Raw genomic sequence first — 17,529 nt, 5'->3', positions numbered from 1 at the left:
ACACGTAACGGCTCGAAAATCGCAAGCCGAAGTACTTTGTTTCGCAAACTATGTGTTTTAATATGTTTGCTAGAATTTATTGCAGTATTCGGCTTATCAATTTCCATTCGGTACACATATCTGCCAGTCAATACTTACAGCTATTAGCATATCACTTTGATCGAAGTAATCTGCAACAGGCATCACATTTTTAAAGAAATTTTCTAATTCCATTTTGGCTAAGGAGAGTACGACATGACCTAATTTCGCGCCATAATCAATTTGCTTTTGCAGAACCGACTGGCGCCAGGATATCAAAATTACTCCATTTACGACTTGAATCTGCAAAAAATTTAATGTTGGTACTAATTATGTTTGACCGGTATGTATGCATGTATGCAAATGTGTGTGTAGCCAATTGTAAAGATTACGAAAATATACTACGTAAAGCATTGAAATTCGCAGTTGCGAAGGTAACGTAGAGTTGAAGCCCTGGTATGATAAGCATTTACATTTTTATTAGTCGTCTATCTTCAATTGGGAAATCTTTTACCTACGCTTTACTTTGCATAAGAGGCTTATCTCGAGCTAAGCTTTGGAGACTGATAACTCTGGGGATATATTTTTTTGCAATTTAATAATGAAGTGATAAAATATTTAGAATCGATTTAAAACTGCCAAACTTATTCTGAATAAAGTCGAAAGTCTTTCGCTCTGGCTTAACGAACTCGCAACTGTTTCCTAAAGAGGAAAAGGTAAAAAAAATTTTGAACGCATTGAGTGATAGTGAAGTGAAATTAAAATAACGAAGAGAAAGTAGAATAAAGGCCTTAAAAGACAAGCAGCAAAAGTGTTCAATTCTATTTTAAATACCGAAATTGAAGATGCTACCCAAAAAGTGAAAAAATATAAGGAAGATGAGGGCTTTGCCATACGATTACAGATTATTACAGCCATTAATCCGGGAAACCAAGTGCTAATTTTTACGCAATTGGAGCATCAAATTCCGTCATCGACCCTGTAGGGAAACCGCGGACTAGTGAATCAAATTTCTAGTTCCGTACTAGGTCTTTATAGCCAAAAAGGAACTAGTCCGATACGAACTAGATCCCCACCAGACCAAAATCGGCGAAAAGTGGTGCTTTTAAAATACTAATTTTTTCAGTTTTTTTCACTAGAAATCGATATCTAAAGTGACGAATTTAGAAATGGTTCGGAACTATAGAAAAAGGGATGCAGAACGAACTAGATCTTATTTGTCGAATTTAGAACAAGTTTGGAACTTTCGAATAAGGAATGCAGCGGGTGGCTTGTTTACTTTACATAGATATGTGTTCGGCGGCTTTTTCGTTCAAATACGCTTCTATTCGGTGCTTCGAAGATGCTTTTTCATAGCTTGGTAATACAAAACTAAAATTTGTGTTAACATTGCAACATCTTGGGACAGTCTGGAATCTAAGAAATAACAGCGAGCACCTCTGCAAACTCAGCTACAGCTAAAGGTATGTAAACGTACATTTCTTACAATCATTCAAACAAATTTAATTTCAAATTGAAAACATATTTCATCCAAAACAATTTAAAATCGCACACACGGAAGAACCAAAAAGATTGAAAAAATCATGATACTTTTTTCTTTCGTCTGTCGATTTTAGAACTGGTTCGGAACTATAGAATTTCGGACTAGTTCGGAACTTACGAAAAAGGGATGCAGCGGGGGGGCAATTGACACTTCCTAGGACATCGCCATGTTAAATTCGCCAGTTGCTTGCATGCAAAAGAGATTTATCGCGAACCAGTACTGGGTCTAAATGTACTAGAAGCGCACCAGTTCAGAACTAGGGATTTTCCCTACAGGGAATGGACTCCACTGGTGAAACTACCGAACAGCTGGCATATGAATGAACTTATGTTGTTAATAAAAGAGATACAGCGAAAAGTTTTCAGCACTCTAAAAATTTTAATTTAGTTGGCTATAAAATCGTATATATCTATAAAATCTTTCCATCTTTATTTGTTTAAATAATCAAAGGTCATTGGAAATGCTAGTTAATCAAAATAAAGAATAAATTTGGCAACTTAATCAGTTTTTCACTCAGTATATCCAGTAAATAGACAGAGCTACGGCAACGGTTTTTCGGCAATTATAGTTGTGTTTTCGTATTCGCCAGCAAAAAATATCCAGTAACTTGCCAGTAACCAAATTTCGGAGAGTAAGCCAATATTTACTCCCAATGAGTGAAATATGCAAGTAAGTACGAAAACGCAAAACCAGCAAGAAGTTGCTAGTTTTATGAACAGCTGATTAATTTGTTAATTTCCGATGCAATTTGCTTCGAAAACTAATTTTTTCCATCTTATTATATATTTAAATAGGTTTATTTTGTCAATTGCAGCTCTAAAAGCAACACAAACAATTATTTTCTTAATGTGATTTACAATAAGCATCATGCCATCAGCTGTTTTTCTTACTAGCAAATAGTTGCTAGTAAAAATTTATCCAGTAAAAATCCAGTAAAACTTGCAAGTTCAGCTGTCATTTTTGCTCTCTCAATTTCCCCTCTTTTGCTAGTTTCTTGAAAGTTTTTGCGTACGTAAAATTAGTACTGGATTTACTGGATAGTGCGTACGCGAACAGGGCTAATATTGCAGTGCGCTTGAACATCTCATGTTTAACTGAAAAATAAATGTATTAAGCACTTATTTTATTAATACCAATTTTTTTTATTTACTATGTCGAATTGGTTGCACAAATATTTGTAAATTAGTATTTAAGTTAATTGTGAAATATATTAAATGCACAAATTAAGTTATATGAGCGATTTATTTACATGGAATTGGCGATAAGGCTGATAGATATACTTTAAATAAATTGTAAATCTGCGAACATATCTCTTCAGCATATGAATATACTTCTTAACTTTTTTCCCGAAAATTTGCACACAGGTTCAAAATTATGCGAGTAACATTCAAATATCGTCGCTTGGAAGAAAAATTGTCGTAAGTGCCATTTTTGTTAACAGTTTTTGGATATCTCCTTTAGTTTCCGAGTTATTGGCTAACATTTTTTTGGTAGATTGGTACAAATTAAGTTAAGAACGCAGTCGTACTAAACTAATTAAGATCCTTCAAATAGCGTCATCTGTTTTTGAAAATCTTCTTTAATTTCCGAGATATTCAGCCCTATCACGAGTTTTATTTTCCCGAATCGGGTCACTTTTCGAATCCGTGTATTCACTACAGGCGGTTCATGGTTAACTCACGATAAGGCTGATTGAGTAAAAAGTATTGTTAATTTAGTGAAAGATTGTATCCCTTTTTGGCGTATATCAGTCACAGTGCAGTCACAGTCAAAATTGGTGACAAATGTCGCATAATAAAAAATGCTATTAAAGAAAATCCTCCAAACCTCATAAATGGTTAACACTGAACTAAAACAAAGATAATTTAAGAAATTCGTGAACTAGAAGCATTCTCAGACAAAATCTGTAGTCGTGGTTTTGATAAATTGCATTTAACCCTAGAACACACACCCGGGTACAAATCTATCCACTTTCAACTTTGAAGTGTTGTAACTTTTGAACCGCTATACCTCTATACCGGATCTAGGAAGATTATTTAGTTTTGATTTCAAATTCAAAATTTGAACCAGATCGGACCATTGGTTCAGGAGCTACAGCCTTCCAAACACATTATATACGTAAACACACACCCGGGATACGTTTGTACCCCAATAGTAAAAATCCTCATAATAATAAAAAAAAAAAACATTTTTTATATTATTTTTTTATTTGAAAAATTAAAAATATTCATTTCACACATTATATTATTGACTTTTATTATAAAAATTATAAAAATGCATCTTATATCTAAGGAAAATCATGGCAAATAGAGCAATTTGTTGATGTGACCGAATGTTCAAGACACATTGGCTTCTTACATTTGTCGCACAGCTTTCTGGTTTTTCTACGGCGTTTTTCCTCTTGTGCGTAACATAAATAGCAAGATCCGGACACAGGTTTTGGCGTGCGCGCTGCGGCAGATGTTGATGCTGCTGTTGACACCATTGATTCCACCGGTCGGTTGAAATATGCTTCAATAGCAATTTTAGTCGAAAAATTTCGCGCCACTTGACGATTTATGGCTCTGGCTTCAATAATGGGCATACACAATGCTTCAGCCAAGCTGCGCAGGATCTGCTTACGCTTGTTGTTTGTTCTCCAAGGCAACATAGGGTTATTCAAATCGTAGACAATGTAGGCTGCAAGAGCTGTAATGTCCAACATGTTGAAGAACATCGCTAGTGGCCATCGTTTTGTTTGTCTTTGTGTTGGATATTCCGCAAACATTTGGTCCATTCGATCAACACCACCTTTGGTACGATTATAATATTCAATTATTTCAGGTTTCCCACTGTCAGCTATTTCAGCATAATTATGCATGGTCGAAAGCAAAATTACAGCTTTATTTTTTTTGGGAACATAAGAGCACATTGTCACATTATTTTTGAAGCCAAATGTCGTTGAACCAATTGTCCTGTTTTTGTTCTGCTTCATTTCTTGAGGAATATATGATTTGTTTTTGCGCAAAGTTCCAACGATCGTGAGTTTCCAGGTGAGAAGCAGTTCTGCAACTGGCAAGGTCGTAAACAAATTGTCCATTGTAATGTTTCGGCCACTTCCTTGGTATTTGGCAGACAAATCCTTCACCACTCGTTCGCCTTGGTTCGTTTCCCTACCAGTTTCTGCTTGGCCAGTATATATTTGTCCATGCAGTGGATATGCATTTGTGGCATCGCAAATCCACCAAACCTTGATACCATATTTAGCAGGTTTTGACGGTATGTACTGCGTAAACCGTGTGCGTCCACGGTAAGGAAATAATTGTTCATCAATCGTCAAGCATGAGCTGGGCTTGTAATGTGCAGCAAGATTATTGTTCATCATCGTCCACAACTCACTGATCGGTGCTGCTTTATCAGTTAGTAAGCGTGTTGCACGAGTGTTTTTATCGTCAAATCTTAGGAACCGCAATATCGAACAGAAACGGTTGACTCCCATTGTGGCGCGATATAAAGGATAGTTTTTGACGCTCCATAAATCTCGAACATGTTCTCCATTGCTATGGTTCGCACCAGTCATAATAAGTATGCCAAAAAATGCATACAGCTCTGTTATTGACACAGGCGTCCATGACTTAGGAGTTATGTTTGGATGCGCATTGTTGTAAGCATTATAAGTTTCTTTTGCTAACTTATTTGTGTGGCGCATAATTATATCAGCCATTTCAACGTTCATGAAACATTTGAATGTTTGCTCTATTGGCAACATTTCAGTGCATCTAGCTGGTCCAGAACGTTCTCTTATAATATTTTGTCTGAGTACCTGACGACTTACATTTGGTTCTTTCATCCACTCAGTACCATCACGTGCAACAAATTTTTCGGCACTAGCAGGTAATTCATTATTTTCTTCTACTTCTTCTTCTTCATCATCCTCATAGTCCGCATAATCAGGTAATACTTCTGCGGCACTTTGCGAAACTTCAGCATCGTCATCAGCAATTTCAATGTCATTGATTTGAATTTCTTCTTCATCTTCTGAGTCAAAGTCATAGGGAGCGTCATCGTCACAAATTTCATCAAATAAAGATTGTATATATGATTCTCGCTGTTCCTCAGTTAGCCTGCATAATAAAAAAAATTAGTATATGTTTACATTGTTGCTTATTTTACATTTTTTACCTTCTATATGCTGCATTTGATAAATATGCGTTTCTTCTTGAAGTCATTTCGTATCCAGTTATTTATAGTTTCAGTTATATTTATTTTCACTTATATTTTCACTTCCTACACTTTTGAGCACCAAAACAATAATGAAAATATCAACAGGCAGCATTTATAACAACACCTCGTGTGAAAACAACCCTTGCAGCTGCATATAAAATACAAAAACCAGTTATACCAGTGTATTTGCTACCTACGTACCCATACCTTGCGCGACCTTTTTGCACATATCTTTTGAACCAGGTAGAATATTTCAATGAAATAAAAACCAAAATGTGTATTCGTTGTTACTCTAGAAGTATATTATTATAAATTATATTATTTTGTTTTGCATTTATCAGGACAACAACAAAAACAAAAATCCACTGTTGCATGTCCTGACTTTATTTGCCCATATCGCTGGAACCAGTAGGAATATTCGAATGAAACAAAAGACAAAATACTTGTTATATATTAAAATATACATTTCAAAAAAAATCATAGAAATCGGTTGAATAAGCATTAAAAAAAACCGCAAAATAAGGTCCCGGGTACAAACGTATCCCGGGTGTGTGTTTACGTGGTATTTTCTGGGTGTGTGTTCTAGGGTTAAAACTCATGTCGTGATTTCCTAAAACCTGCCGAAAGTAACATGCGACAATCTTTTATCCAGGCGACGATATAACATTTAGTTAAAATGTGCATCTAAATAAATTGTAGTATATATCAGACGAGTAACAAATACATATTATTAACGTATTAATTCTGTATACATATGTATTTAATAATGGCTCTGTGACAAAATATTCAAGATATGCTTTCGTAGTTTTTTATTTACTTCATTTCATACATAAATATTGTTCTGAAAAATATTGTTTTTTTTTTACTAAATGAGAAGAATAAATATTTAATAAAGAACTATTTCAGTTAAACCTGGCCAACTTTTAGTTGCTCGGAGCTAGTTTTGGAACGCTTCCTAAAATATTTTCATAGACGGCAAATGCAACCCTGGGTGCAGCATTAATGAGCTGAAAAACCCAAACAAATAGTTAGTGTTAAATATTTCTGAAGATTATCTATAGCTGCTTTTACATCATCATAATATAAATATATATATATATATATATATTAGGCAGCCATTTTTGAGCAAATTTTTTTTTCAACTAAAAAACAGGCTTAAACTTTGGTGAAAAAAAGAACCTCTAAAAATTTGAGCTCTTAATATTAGCATTAAGTGGTGCCTGTTCCTAACTTTCCATTTCACATATAAATAACAAAAATGTTTCGTTTTTCTTATTTTTGTAGCTTGACATATAAGCATTGTAAAAATGAACTGAAAAATTATTTTGGTAGGAAATTGAACGCTCTACAAGAAAGTTCAAATTAATTTTTTTTACAGAGTGAGCCGTTCTGAAGATATTCAAACTTAAAGTTGCAAATGTATGAAATTATGATTTTTATTTTATCAAACTAATACTGATGACTTTTTTTAAGTCTTATTTATGTATTCTAGTTGTTGAAAAGTTTTTTTGTAATCTATAAAATAATAATTTTACTGAACCTAGTTCATAATTACTTTTGTTTAAGAGTTAATCAAATAATAAAATAATATCTAAGACGTATTTTTTTTATTTTAGCTTTATAAAAATATAAGAGCACAAAAACCAGTTTTCTGATTAAAAATAATTTTTAAGACATAAAAAAGTCATCAGTATCAGTTTGATAAAATAAAAATCATAATTTCATACATTTGCAACTTTAAGTTTGAATATCTTCAGAACGGCACACTCTGCAAAAAAAATTAATTTGAACTTTTTTGTAGAGCGTTCAATTTCCTACCAAAATAATTTTTCAGTTCATTTTTACAATGCTTATATGTCAAGCTACAAAAATAAGAAAAATGAAACATTTTTTTCCCATGTTATTTTTATGTGAAATGGAAAGTTAGGAACAGGAACCACTTAATGATAATATTAAGAGCTCAAATTTTTAGAGGCTCATTTTTTCACCTTTTTGAAAATTTTTAGCCTGTTTTTTAGTTGAAAAAAAAAGTTGCTCAAAAATGACACAGCCTAATATATATATATATATATATACATATTCGATTAGGCTGTGCTCGAGGCACGTATGACTCAAAACCATCAGGTTTTTCTTCATTTACTGGAGGACTTGGCAATTTGCTCGGATTATTAAGAACCTCATTTAAAGTGGGTGGAGGGCTTTACCATCGCCTGAGGCATTAGCTCCAGCGCCACCACTAGCACTCAATTTACCACTTTCGTCGGCTGGTAATTGTGCATACAAGCTGCCTACCATTTGGCATATTTGCGGTTTATCGACTCTTCCGAAAGTTCACCAAATGTTTGGAGCACATCGTTAATAACGCCACACGAGTATAAAGAATTTACTACATTTTTATTAAGCAGAATTTAATTTAATTATACTTTTATAATGCAATAATAATAATGCTTCAACAAGGCAGACTTACGTTCCGATCTGGCTTATCGGCATAATTTTCCAAATGTGCCTGCGCTGCTACTACCACAGTAATAGCTTCATTGTTCAACTGTGTCTTCTTTTAGAGCTGCAAAACTATCGATGGCACTATCTATAGTATCGATGGTTTTTGGCTATCGAAAACATCGATGGTTTTGTAAGCACTATCGATAGTTTTTCCTCATACATAATTATTCAGTAAGAGTAAAATCTGGCGGTACCTGCCTCATCTTTTGAGTCGGAAGGGAAATTTAGCAAAGCAGGGCAAATAATTTGAGAGCGCAGATCAGTGTTGCCGTTTTAGCCCTTTGGTGGCTAGATTTAGCTTCCAAATACTTTTTTTGGCCACATAAATTTAAAATTGCCCCTAGCCCTTTTTTTAGCCCCTTGGAGAATTTATTCATACTGGGCATGGAAAAGTTGTATATGCTTAATTTGATCTATTTTTTTTGCACATATGTAAGAGATGAATTTTTAAACTAGACTGACATATATGTATTGTATGTTCCTTACGTTTTTATACATACATACTGTATAAGTGTTAGGGCTGTTTTTTAACTTATCTATTAACGATTTAACTATAGTTTAAAATAGATAAGTTTACCCCCCTTACGGCCAGTTTTTCAGTGCCAGTTTAAACTCAGATTAAGTAAACTGGATTTAAATTGAACAGCTGGCTGACACTTGATTGGCTGATCTTAGTTTAAACCAACCAGATCGGGCGTTTAAACTTAGTTTGAACTACGGCCGTGCACTGAAAAACTGGCCCCTAATATGCTTCATTAGTTAAATGGCCCATGAAGTCGATTGACCTTGTATGTTCTTGTGGTGCGATTGTACCAGCTGCTGGTGCGACTTCAAAAACTATTTGAAAATTTTATGATTGTACCAGCGTGCTGGTGTCGTGAGTGGTGAAATTAGCTAAATTTTCTAATTAAAAAATAATTTGGCGCAAATTTCAAAGCCGTGTTTGTGGAATATTAAGTTCACGATATTGCAGTTGTGAATTAAAAAAAAAAAACAATGTTTAACAAAATGGTAGAAAAATTATGAAATTTCGGCTCAAATCATTTCGATCTTTCCTCGACCTAATTTTTAAATAAATAAATATTGTACCAGCATGCTGGTAAGTTATATGCTTCGAGCTTGATGGTACAATCACTTGATCGATCCAGCAAGCTGGTGTCGTATATTTCCCTTTTTATACGAAAAGGTTTTTGCTTGGATAAAATATTAGCTTTTTTCCAGGGTTCATTGTTTTTCTATACCATTACTTATTGAAAATGTTTGCGTGTATACTTATATACGATTATGTAAGTAAACAATTTTAGCTACCATTTTTATCCACAACGACTTTTTTTAGCTCTTTTTTAGCACTTTTTTTAAAGGAATTTGGCTACCATTAAAAATGCTTCGCGGCAACACTGGCGCAGACGCTGCTTGAAGCCAAAAATCATTGATAAACTTTTGTCCCATAACAAAAATATGGACATATTTTAGCAATTCTGATGGTTGGGACCAGAGACCAGTTGCGGTGTATCGCATTTTCGAATACACCGCAGCGACATTTATTTACTGTACCACTCAAACTCAATAATACTTAGTAATGAACGCCACCGCAATCACCGCAAGCTCAAATAATGACGTGTTTGAGTGTTTTGTGCTCGATCAAAGCGTCGTTACTGCATATTATGGCACCGCATTTTCATGTCGGCTTCGGCTATGCGGTGGTATGAGCGGTCGTTTAAACAACGCAAACATCGCATTACTTGCGGATATGCTTGTTTGAATGCGGTGCACCGCATTATACGAGTGTAAGTGAAATAAAAATGAATTGAATTAAAAGAAAATACATATTACATTTTTTGTGTATTTAAATTTGACTAATTGTTCATATTTATTAATTTTTTTGTAACATGCATACATACAAACTCTGTAGGCAACTGTAGCGATAAAATGCTCTTATAATCAGTGTTGCCCTTTTAGCCCTTTGGTGGCTAGATTTAGCTACCACATACTTTTTTTGGCCACATAAATTTAAAATTGCCCCTAGCCCTTTTTTTAACCCTTTGGAGAATTTATTCATACGTGGTATGAAAAAGTTCTATATTTGCTTAATTTAAACTAAGAAAGACTGATATAACATATATGTAAAATTATGTTCCTTACGTTTTTATACATATGTACGTACTGTAAAAGTGTTAGGGCTATTAACTTATCTATTAACGATTTAACTATAGTTTGAAATAGATAAGTTTACGGCCCTATGCTTAATTTTTTAAATGGTCCATCAAGTCGATTGATCGTGTATGTTCTTGTGGTGTGATTGTACCAGCTGCTGGTGCGACTACAAAAACTATTTGAAAATTGTATGATTGTACCAGCATGTTGGTGTCGTCAGTGGTGAAATCAGCTCAATTTTCTAAGTAAAAAGTATTTTGGCGGAAATTTCGTGCACTATATGAGTCAAAGCCGTGTTTGTGGAAGATTAAGTTCACGATATTGCAGTTGTGAATTAACAAAAAAAAAACAATGTTTAACAAAATGGTAAAAAAATTATGAAATTTCGGCTCTAATCATTTGGATCCTTCCTCGACCTCATTGGTAAAGAAATAAATATTGTACCAGTATGCTGGCATGTTATATGCTTCGAGCCTGATGGTAGAATTACTTGATGGAGCCAGCAAGCTGGTATCGTATATTTCCCCTTTTATACAAAAAGGTTTTTGGTTGGATAAAATATTCGCTTTTTTTCAGAGTTCATTGTTTTTCTGTACCATTTCCTATTGAAAATGTTTGCGCATATACTTATATATGAACATGTAAGTAAAAAAATTTAGCTACCATTTTTAGCCACAACGACTTTTTTTAGCTCTTTTTTAGCCCTTTTTTTTAAGGAATCTGGCTACCACTAAAAATGATTCGCGGCAACACTGCTTATAATGCGGTGCACCGTATTCAGCCAAGCATATCCGGAAATAATGCGATGTTTAAACGACCGCTCATACCACCGCATAGCCGAAGTCGACATGAAAATGCGGTGCCACAATATGCAGTAACGACGCTTTGGTCATACAAGTCATCGCAAACACGAACGCGACAAAAAATGCGATGCACACAAATATCGCATTGCTTGCGGTGGCGGTTATACTTACACCGCATTGTTTTCGAGTATACTTGATGTCTCGAGAAAGGCACCGCATGCTGATCACTGGTTAGGACTACTATCATTTCTAAGTAAAACTATTATTCAGCGGCAATGCTCATAGCGCTCCAATCAGCAATATTAATTTGTATCAAATATAGCATTAAGTGGTGGTTCATAAAAAATGTATTAGAATCAGAATGAATAGATTATATTGCATTTTTTTCAGAAATTGATGCACGATATGAATTTGTTTTTCAAATATTTCTCAAGTTGCTTTCATTAGTGCTGAAAAGCAACCATACGTGTAAGAAATTGTGTGCTACCTAAAATTTCACCTCTGGAAACTTTATACCCATACCCATCACCACAGTTTTTTTTCTGGATATACTGAGGTTTGTCTATTAATGAGGGCATTTCCACTAATCGTTTATTTTCAATAGATAACAAAGTAAGATAAGCAACAATTGACAGAAGACCTGAAAAATTTTATTTTTGCCACCTTAAAGTCTATCTTTATAAAGGACTCTCTAGAATGCTAATTTTCTTGGAAAAATCTGTTAAAGATTTTAATTTTATTTAACTAATTAGGGCCAAATTCACAGTGCGTAGTTAACCACTGGCAAAAGTTCAACTATTGATTTTGATAGACACAACGCTCAGTTAACAAACGTTTAAACCAGCATGCCTCCATAGTTAAACTCTTGTGAAATAGAATTTTTTTTTGTGGAACGAATTTCAAATTTGAATAGAAAAGTATTGATATTTAGAATTTGTATATTTTCAGGCGATATGAATTTTCATAGTTTGACTCTGAATATAAATTCAAAGTTAAACTCTTGTTGGTGGTTAAGTTAACAATCGTTTAACTAAGCACTGTGAATCCGGCCCTTAAAGGTATGTAATTATTCTAAAGGTAGAACTCTCAAATAAAAAATTATTTTCTTTATACATGTAGATTCTTTCATTGAGAAAAATGCACTATTCTAAAATTGATGAAACAATAAAAAAATGTTTAATGACGCTAGGGACAGAAAAGCTAAACAATCAAAATGAGCGAACACAAAGGGAATGAATTTTTATATACTTAATTTTATTATATGTAAATGCATATGATAGCAAATAAAAATTTACCTGTATGAATTTAGAAAAAAACTAAATTGTATACTGACACTATACGTAAATATGTATACATATTCGAAAAGATTTCGCTCAGAAAATTTCTAAACGATTTCGCAAAGATTAAAGCGAAAATATTTCGTACCGATAAATTCGGTTCGATATAGTCAAAACCATACCTTACGAAATCGTTAAGGTATTTCTTTTCGAAGTCGTGTCAACCCTCTCATAAGAAATTCTTAACGATTTCGTAAAGAACCTGTGGAATTCACTGCGAATATGCAGTCGCACGTAAACATATATGTATGTATATAAAGATTTATACCCCTCTATTCTAACAGAGTCTTAAAACTTAGCTCATCACTGTTGTGATTTCTAGTGCGCCGAGAAATGTGTCACAAAAACTTCGATTTTGAGTGCTAGAAAAATACACAAAAATTTAAAAATTTGTTTTGTAGCGGCATATTTTTTGCAGCGGCAAGCTTTGAGGCGCAGTAGAAATCACAGCAGTAATGAGCTAAAGTTTGTGACTTTGTTAGAATACGGCTGATAAAGATAGAGACGATGACAGTTGCGGAGCGATAATGTTGAGTTGGCATATTAGATGAGTGGGCTAGTAGCTACGTACATATATATGTAATAAATGCGTGTCTGCTTAGGTAAAGGTTAGTTTATATGTACAAGTTTAAGGAGGTCTTCAAAATGCAAAGATGTAGTTGAATGGTTATTTTAAGCAATGATCGCAAGCTAATCGCACACATTTTCTCACCTTTTCCGAATATTCGACGACGTCGCGCATTGAGCGTGGAAATCCCGAAATTAGGTACGCTTTGGCAGCTGGAGCCATTTTCATTTCCAGCATGAGCACCTCTGTGACGGTTTTTGAGGATAGTTGCGAAAAGTCCTGCATATCTTTGGTGGAGAACAAATCGTTTGACGGTTAAGTAAAAATAAAACATTTACGCACGTACTGCTTACTTACCGTTTCCCATTGCATACTGTTGCAACAAATCCATCATATTTATGTGTGTCACACCGCGGCGCTCCTGCATAAATGTGTCACAGTGCGTCACTTTGCCACTACCTGGGCCGCCTAAAACAAATATCACTGGCACTTTGGGTGGATCGAATTTTATTTTTCCAGCATTTTGCATGTCTATGGCGACCATGTTTCCCGTACCGACCCGTCCATTGGCACTGTTTTGGTTTCGTATATGATTCCAATCGCTGCCGGGTTCGCCGGTATCCTGTGCCGCGCTGGCATCTAAAACGAAACATACAAAATTGCATAAATGCAAGTGGAAAAAGTTATATTTAAAAAATCTTTAATCTAAACAATAGAATAATACAACTTTGGAAAAAATTCACTTAGTTTTATTAAACTTTTTTTTTAGTTTTATTACTGTTGAACGCTGAGCACATCTTGTGTATATATAAGTTATCTTTTCTAATTTTATGTAAATAAAGTACCATTTATGAAACTTTAAAAAGTGGATTTTCTTTATTGCATACTATGTATGCATATATGTATGGGGAAATCTTTTGAGATGCGGATTTTTCAATAAAAAATATACATATGTATGTATACTAGCACACCCGGCGAACTTCATCCCGCCCAAAATTAGATTTTTAGTTTAAACGTTTTGGTCCAACATTTTCTCCAACAGTCCACGTTTACGATTTCTATTGGCACATTCATCGGCTAAGATTATTGTTTGGTGGTCGTTTGCCGCCTTAAATAACCTAACGAAAGTATTATGTCCATTAAGAAGTTTTCTGGCGGCAACAATGATACGGATCTATAGTGAATCTGCCCTAAAAACTTTATCTTATAGTCGGTGGCAATTTCAAAATGGGTGCGTATCATTGTTCAACAGGAATCCTATATATATATGTAGATACACAAACTTATTTCAGATGGAATACCTTAAAAGCCAGTTTAATGAAAACAATTTAAGTGAAAAATAATTTTTTTCTGTCAGGTTCCATATTAAATTCAAGTAAAAAAATAAATTTTCATTAAATTGCTTTCATGAAACTGGCTTTTAAGTTATTTCGACATGTGGTGATTTAGGATTTAACACTGCACAACTCCACCCTCCGAACGAAGCTTTAATGCATAGTAATGTTGGCTAATCTCATCCATTGGGCCAATTGTAAAACACGAGAGTTCGATATACTCAATGGTGCAACAGGTCGATTTAATCTGACCTTCACGGCACCTTTTCTCACTTGGCTATTTTTTAGTAATAACTCGACCTCAGCACCACCTGGCAGCTCTTTTTTTGCAATTGGACTGCCTTTTCCGTTTCCAACACATGTTTTGAATATTTGCCAAATCGGATCATAAAAAAAATTTTTAGTAATAACTCAACTCCAGCGCCAAATGGCGGGTTAAATTGTGAAACTAAACTATGCAAACAAACACACAAAACTTTGTTAAAATCCCTCCAGCCGTTTAGGATTTCACTCACAAACATGCCTCCAGAAGAATTATATACACACTAGATCGCCCTCACCCGCTTCGCTGAGTGTATGAAATTTCTACGTGATACCTTGAGTAGAATTTATTTCAAGAAAACTCAATTAAAAAACAGGAGGTTTAAAATTTGTTTAACCATCTTCACAATATTTTCAAACTAAAGCTTTCCTAAACTTCTCACTTGTCATATTCTTTCAAGTAACTTATCCCCTGAACTCAATTTGAGATTTTAAACAGGTGGAAACCTCTTAAATGTAGTTTTGAAATTAAGCCCTTTCAAGACCATTTCAATTGGCACCCATATTTTAATAATTCATTTAAATTATTGAATAGTTTGAATTTAAATTTTTAAACAGGTGGCAACCTTTTTAAACCTCTTTCCTCTGACACTCATATTGTGATTAACATTCAAAACCATTTAGATTCATACCAATCTTCTACAACAATATATATTTTGAAAGCCGTTCTTTATGTGTTCGCAAAGCTCGAGAACGGCCAAACCGATTTTTTTGAAATTTCGGACACCTGCTTCAGACGTCCCAAGAATGCTAGGCTAAACATTTTTAATATATTAAGGGGCGTGGCACTTCCCATACAAACCGATTTTTTCATACTGCATATCTCTGGAAGTGTTCATGGTGGAATACTGGAACTTGGTACGGCAATATATGAAATCAATCTTATAATCATGGAGAAAAATGGGCTATTTGAAAAGGGGACATGGCGCCGCAAAAAAGTTTATATATAATTCTTCTGTCTGTGTGTTGGTGAGTGAAATCCTTCTAAATGCTCGGACCGATTTTAACGAAGTTTATTGTGTACTTTTGAGTGGCTCTCTGGAGAGTGTAGTTTCAAAATTTCATCCGCCAGTTGGCGCTGGAGTGATGTTATTACTAAAAATCTCATTTATGATCCACTTTGGCTAATATTCAAAATGTTTATTGGTAACGGTAAAGGCAATACTATTGCCAAAAAGGGCTGCCAGATGGCGCTGGAGTCATTACGAATAATCGCCAAGTTAGAAAAGGTGCCTTGAATGTCAGATTAAAACGACCTGTTGCGCCATTGAGTATATCGAACTCTTATGTGTTACGATTGGCCCAATGGACGTGATTTGCCAGTGAAAGACTTAAAAATTATTCAAAACTTTCAAACTAAAGGTTTTTTTAACAATATTTCGTTAGACAACCATATTTTAATTCTTCAGATAGGTTGCGTACAAGCAATTTAAATTTGACTTTTCAAACAGGTGGCAACCCTTTTCAAAATATATTTAGCCCTCATCCATGAGTGGATAATGATTTTATATATCTCCGTACCAAGTTCCAGTAATCTACCAAAAATATTTCCTGAGAAATGCGGTATGAAAAATTCCGTTTGTATGGGAGGTGCCACGCCCCCTTGTCTAATCGAGATTAAATTTATCCTATATTTTAAGTTGGGCTAAATGACAGCAGTATACAAAATTTCATGATGATCGGTTGAGTTGTTAAGGCGTGAAAGCGAAGCAAACAAACAAACTCACTTTCGGATTTATAATATTATATATAATATATATATATATATAGTAAGAATTCAAAAATAAGTAAAAGTCAGTATGTTTGTACTTCGCCATGCCTTTTTTTCAAAAAGTCCATTTTTCTCCATGAGTATGGGATTGATTTCATATATCTCCATATGCAGTTCCAGTACTGTACACTTCCAGAGATATGCAGTATGAAATCCGGCTTTTCGAACAGCTCCATATTTATACCTTTCATGAGCATGAAATGGTATTATAACTTTGGTCCGATGTTTGTAAGTACCAGAACAAAAAGAGATAGACCCATGAAAATGTATACTTATATGATCAGAACGTCGAGCTGAGTTGATTTAGCCATGTCCGTCTGTCCGTCTGTCCGTCTGTGTGTCTGTTTGTATGCAATCTAGTCTCTCAGTTTTCGAGATATCCGGATCAAATTTGGTAGGTGGGTGTATTTATATAATGTATTAATCATTTGTCGGAACCGGAAGAATCGGACCACTATAACATATACATAGCTCCCATACAACTGATTGTTCAGATATGAGATTTTTCATTATAACTTCTCCATTTATGCAGCTACGAACATGAAATTTTGCAATACTTGCACCCATTATCAACAGAATACTTACAGTGAAAATTACAAAGATCGGGTCACTATATCCTATAGCTCCCATACAACTGATTGTTCAGATATACAATTTTGCGTTATAACTCCTCCATTTATATAGCTAGGAACATAAAATTTCGCGCTGTTTTCACTTATTATCAACAGAAAACTTACAGTGAAAATTAAAAAGATCGGGTAACTATAACCTATAGCTCCCATACAACTGATTGTTCAGATATGAGATTTTTCGTTATAATTCATCCATTTATGTAGCTAGGACCATGAAATTTCGCGCTGTTTTCACTCATTATCAACAGAAGACTTACAGCGAAAATAACTAAGATCGGGTCACTATAACCTGCAGCCCCCATACAACTGATTGTTCAGATATGAGGTCTTTTATCATAACTCC

At 34.4% G+C, this 17,529-nt stretch overlaps 1 protein-coding gene across 1 annotated transcript in view; it reads right to left on the bottom strand.

The window, feature by feature from the left end:
* Positions 1–17,529, bottom strand: part of LOC118735300 (adenylate kinase isoenzyme 5) — a 163,203-nt gene that overhangs the window by 14,159 nt on the left and 131,515 nt on the right. Inside the window, exons 2-4 of the mRNA XM_036464975.1 lie at positions 13,486–13,767; positions 13,273–13,415; positions 139–321 (exon numbers count right to left, since the gene is read on the bottom strand). Coding sequence (XP_036320868.1) covers positions 139–321; positions 13,273–13,415; positions 13,486–13,767 — 608 coding nt within the window. The remainder of the gene's footprint in view (positions 1–138; positions 322–13,272; positions 13,416–13,485; positions 13,768–17,529) is intronic.

This window comes from Rhagoletis pomonella, unplaced genomic scaffold (genome assembly GCF_013731165.1).
Source record: "Rhagoletis pomonella isolate Grant_MI unplaced genomic scaffold, Rhpom_1.0 Rhpom_scaffold_00003, whole genome shotgun sequence".
Lineage (NCBI taxonomy): Eukaryota > Metazoa > Arthropoda > Insecta > Diptera > Tephritidae > Rhagoletis > Rhagoletis pomonella.
This window is presented reverse-complemented; position numbering and strand designations above follow the sequence as displayed.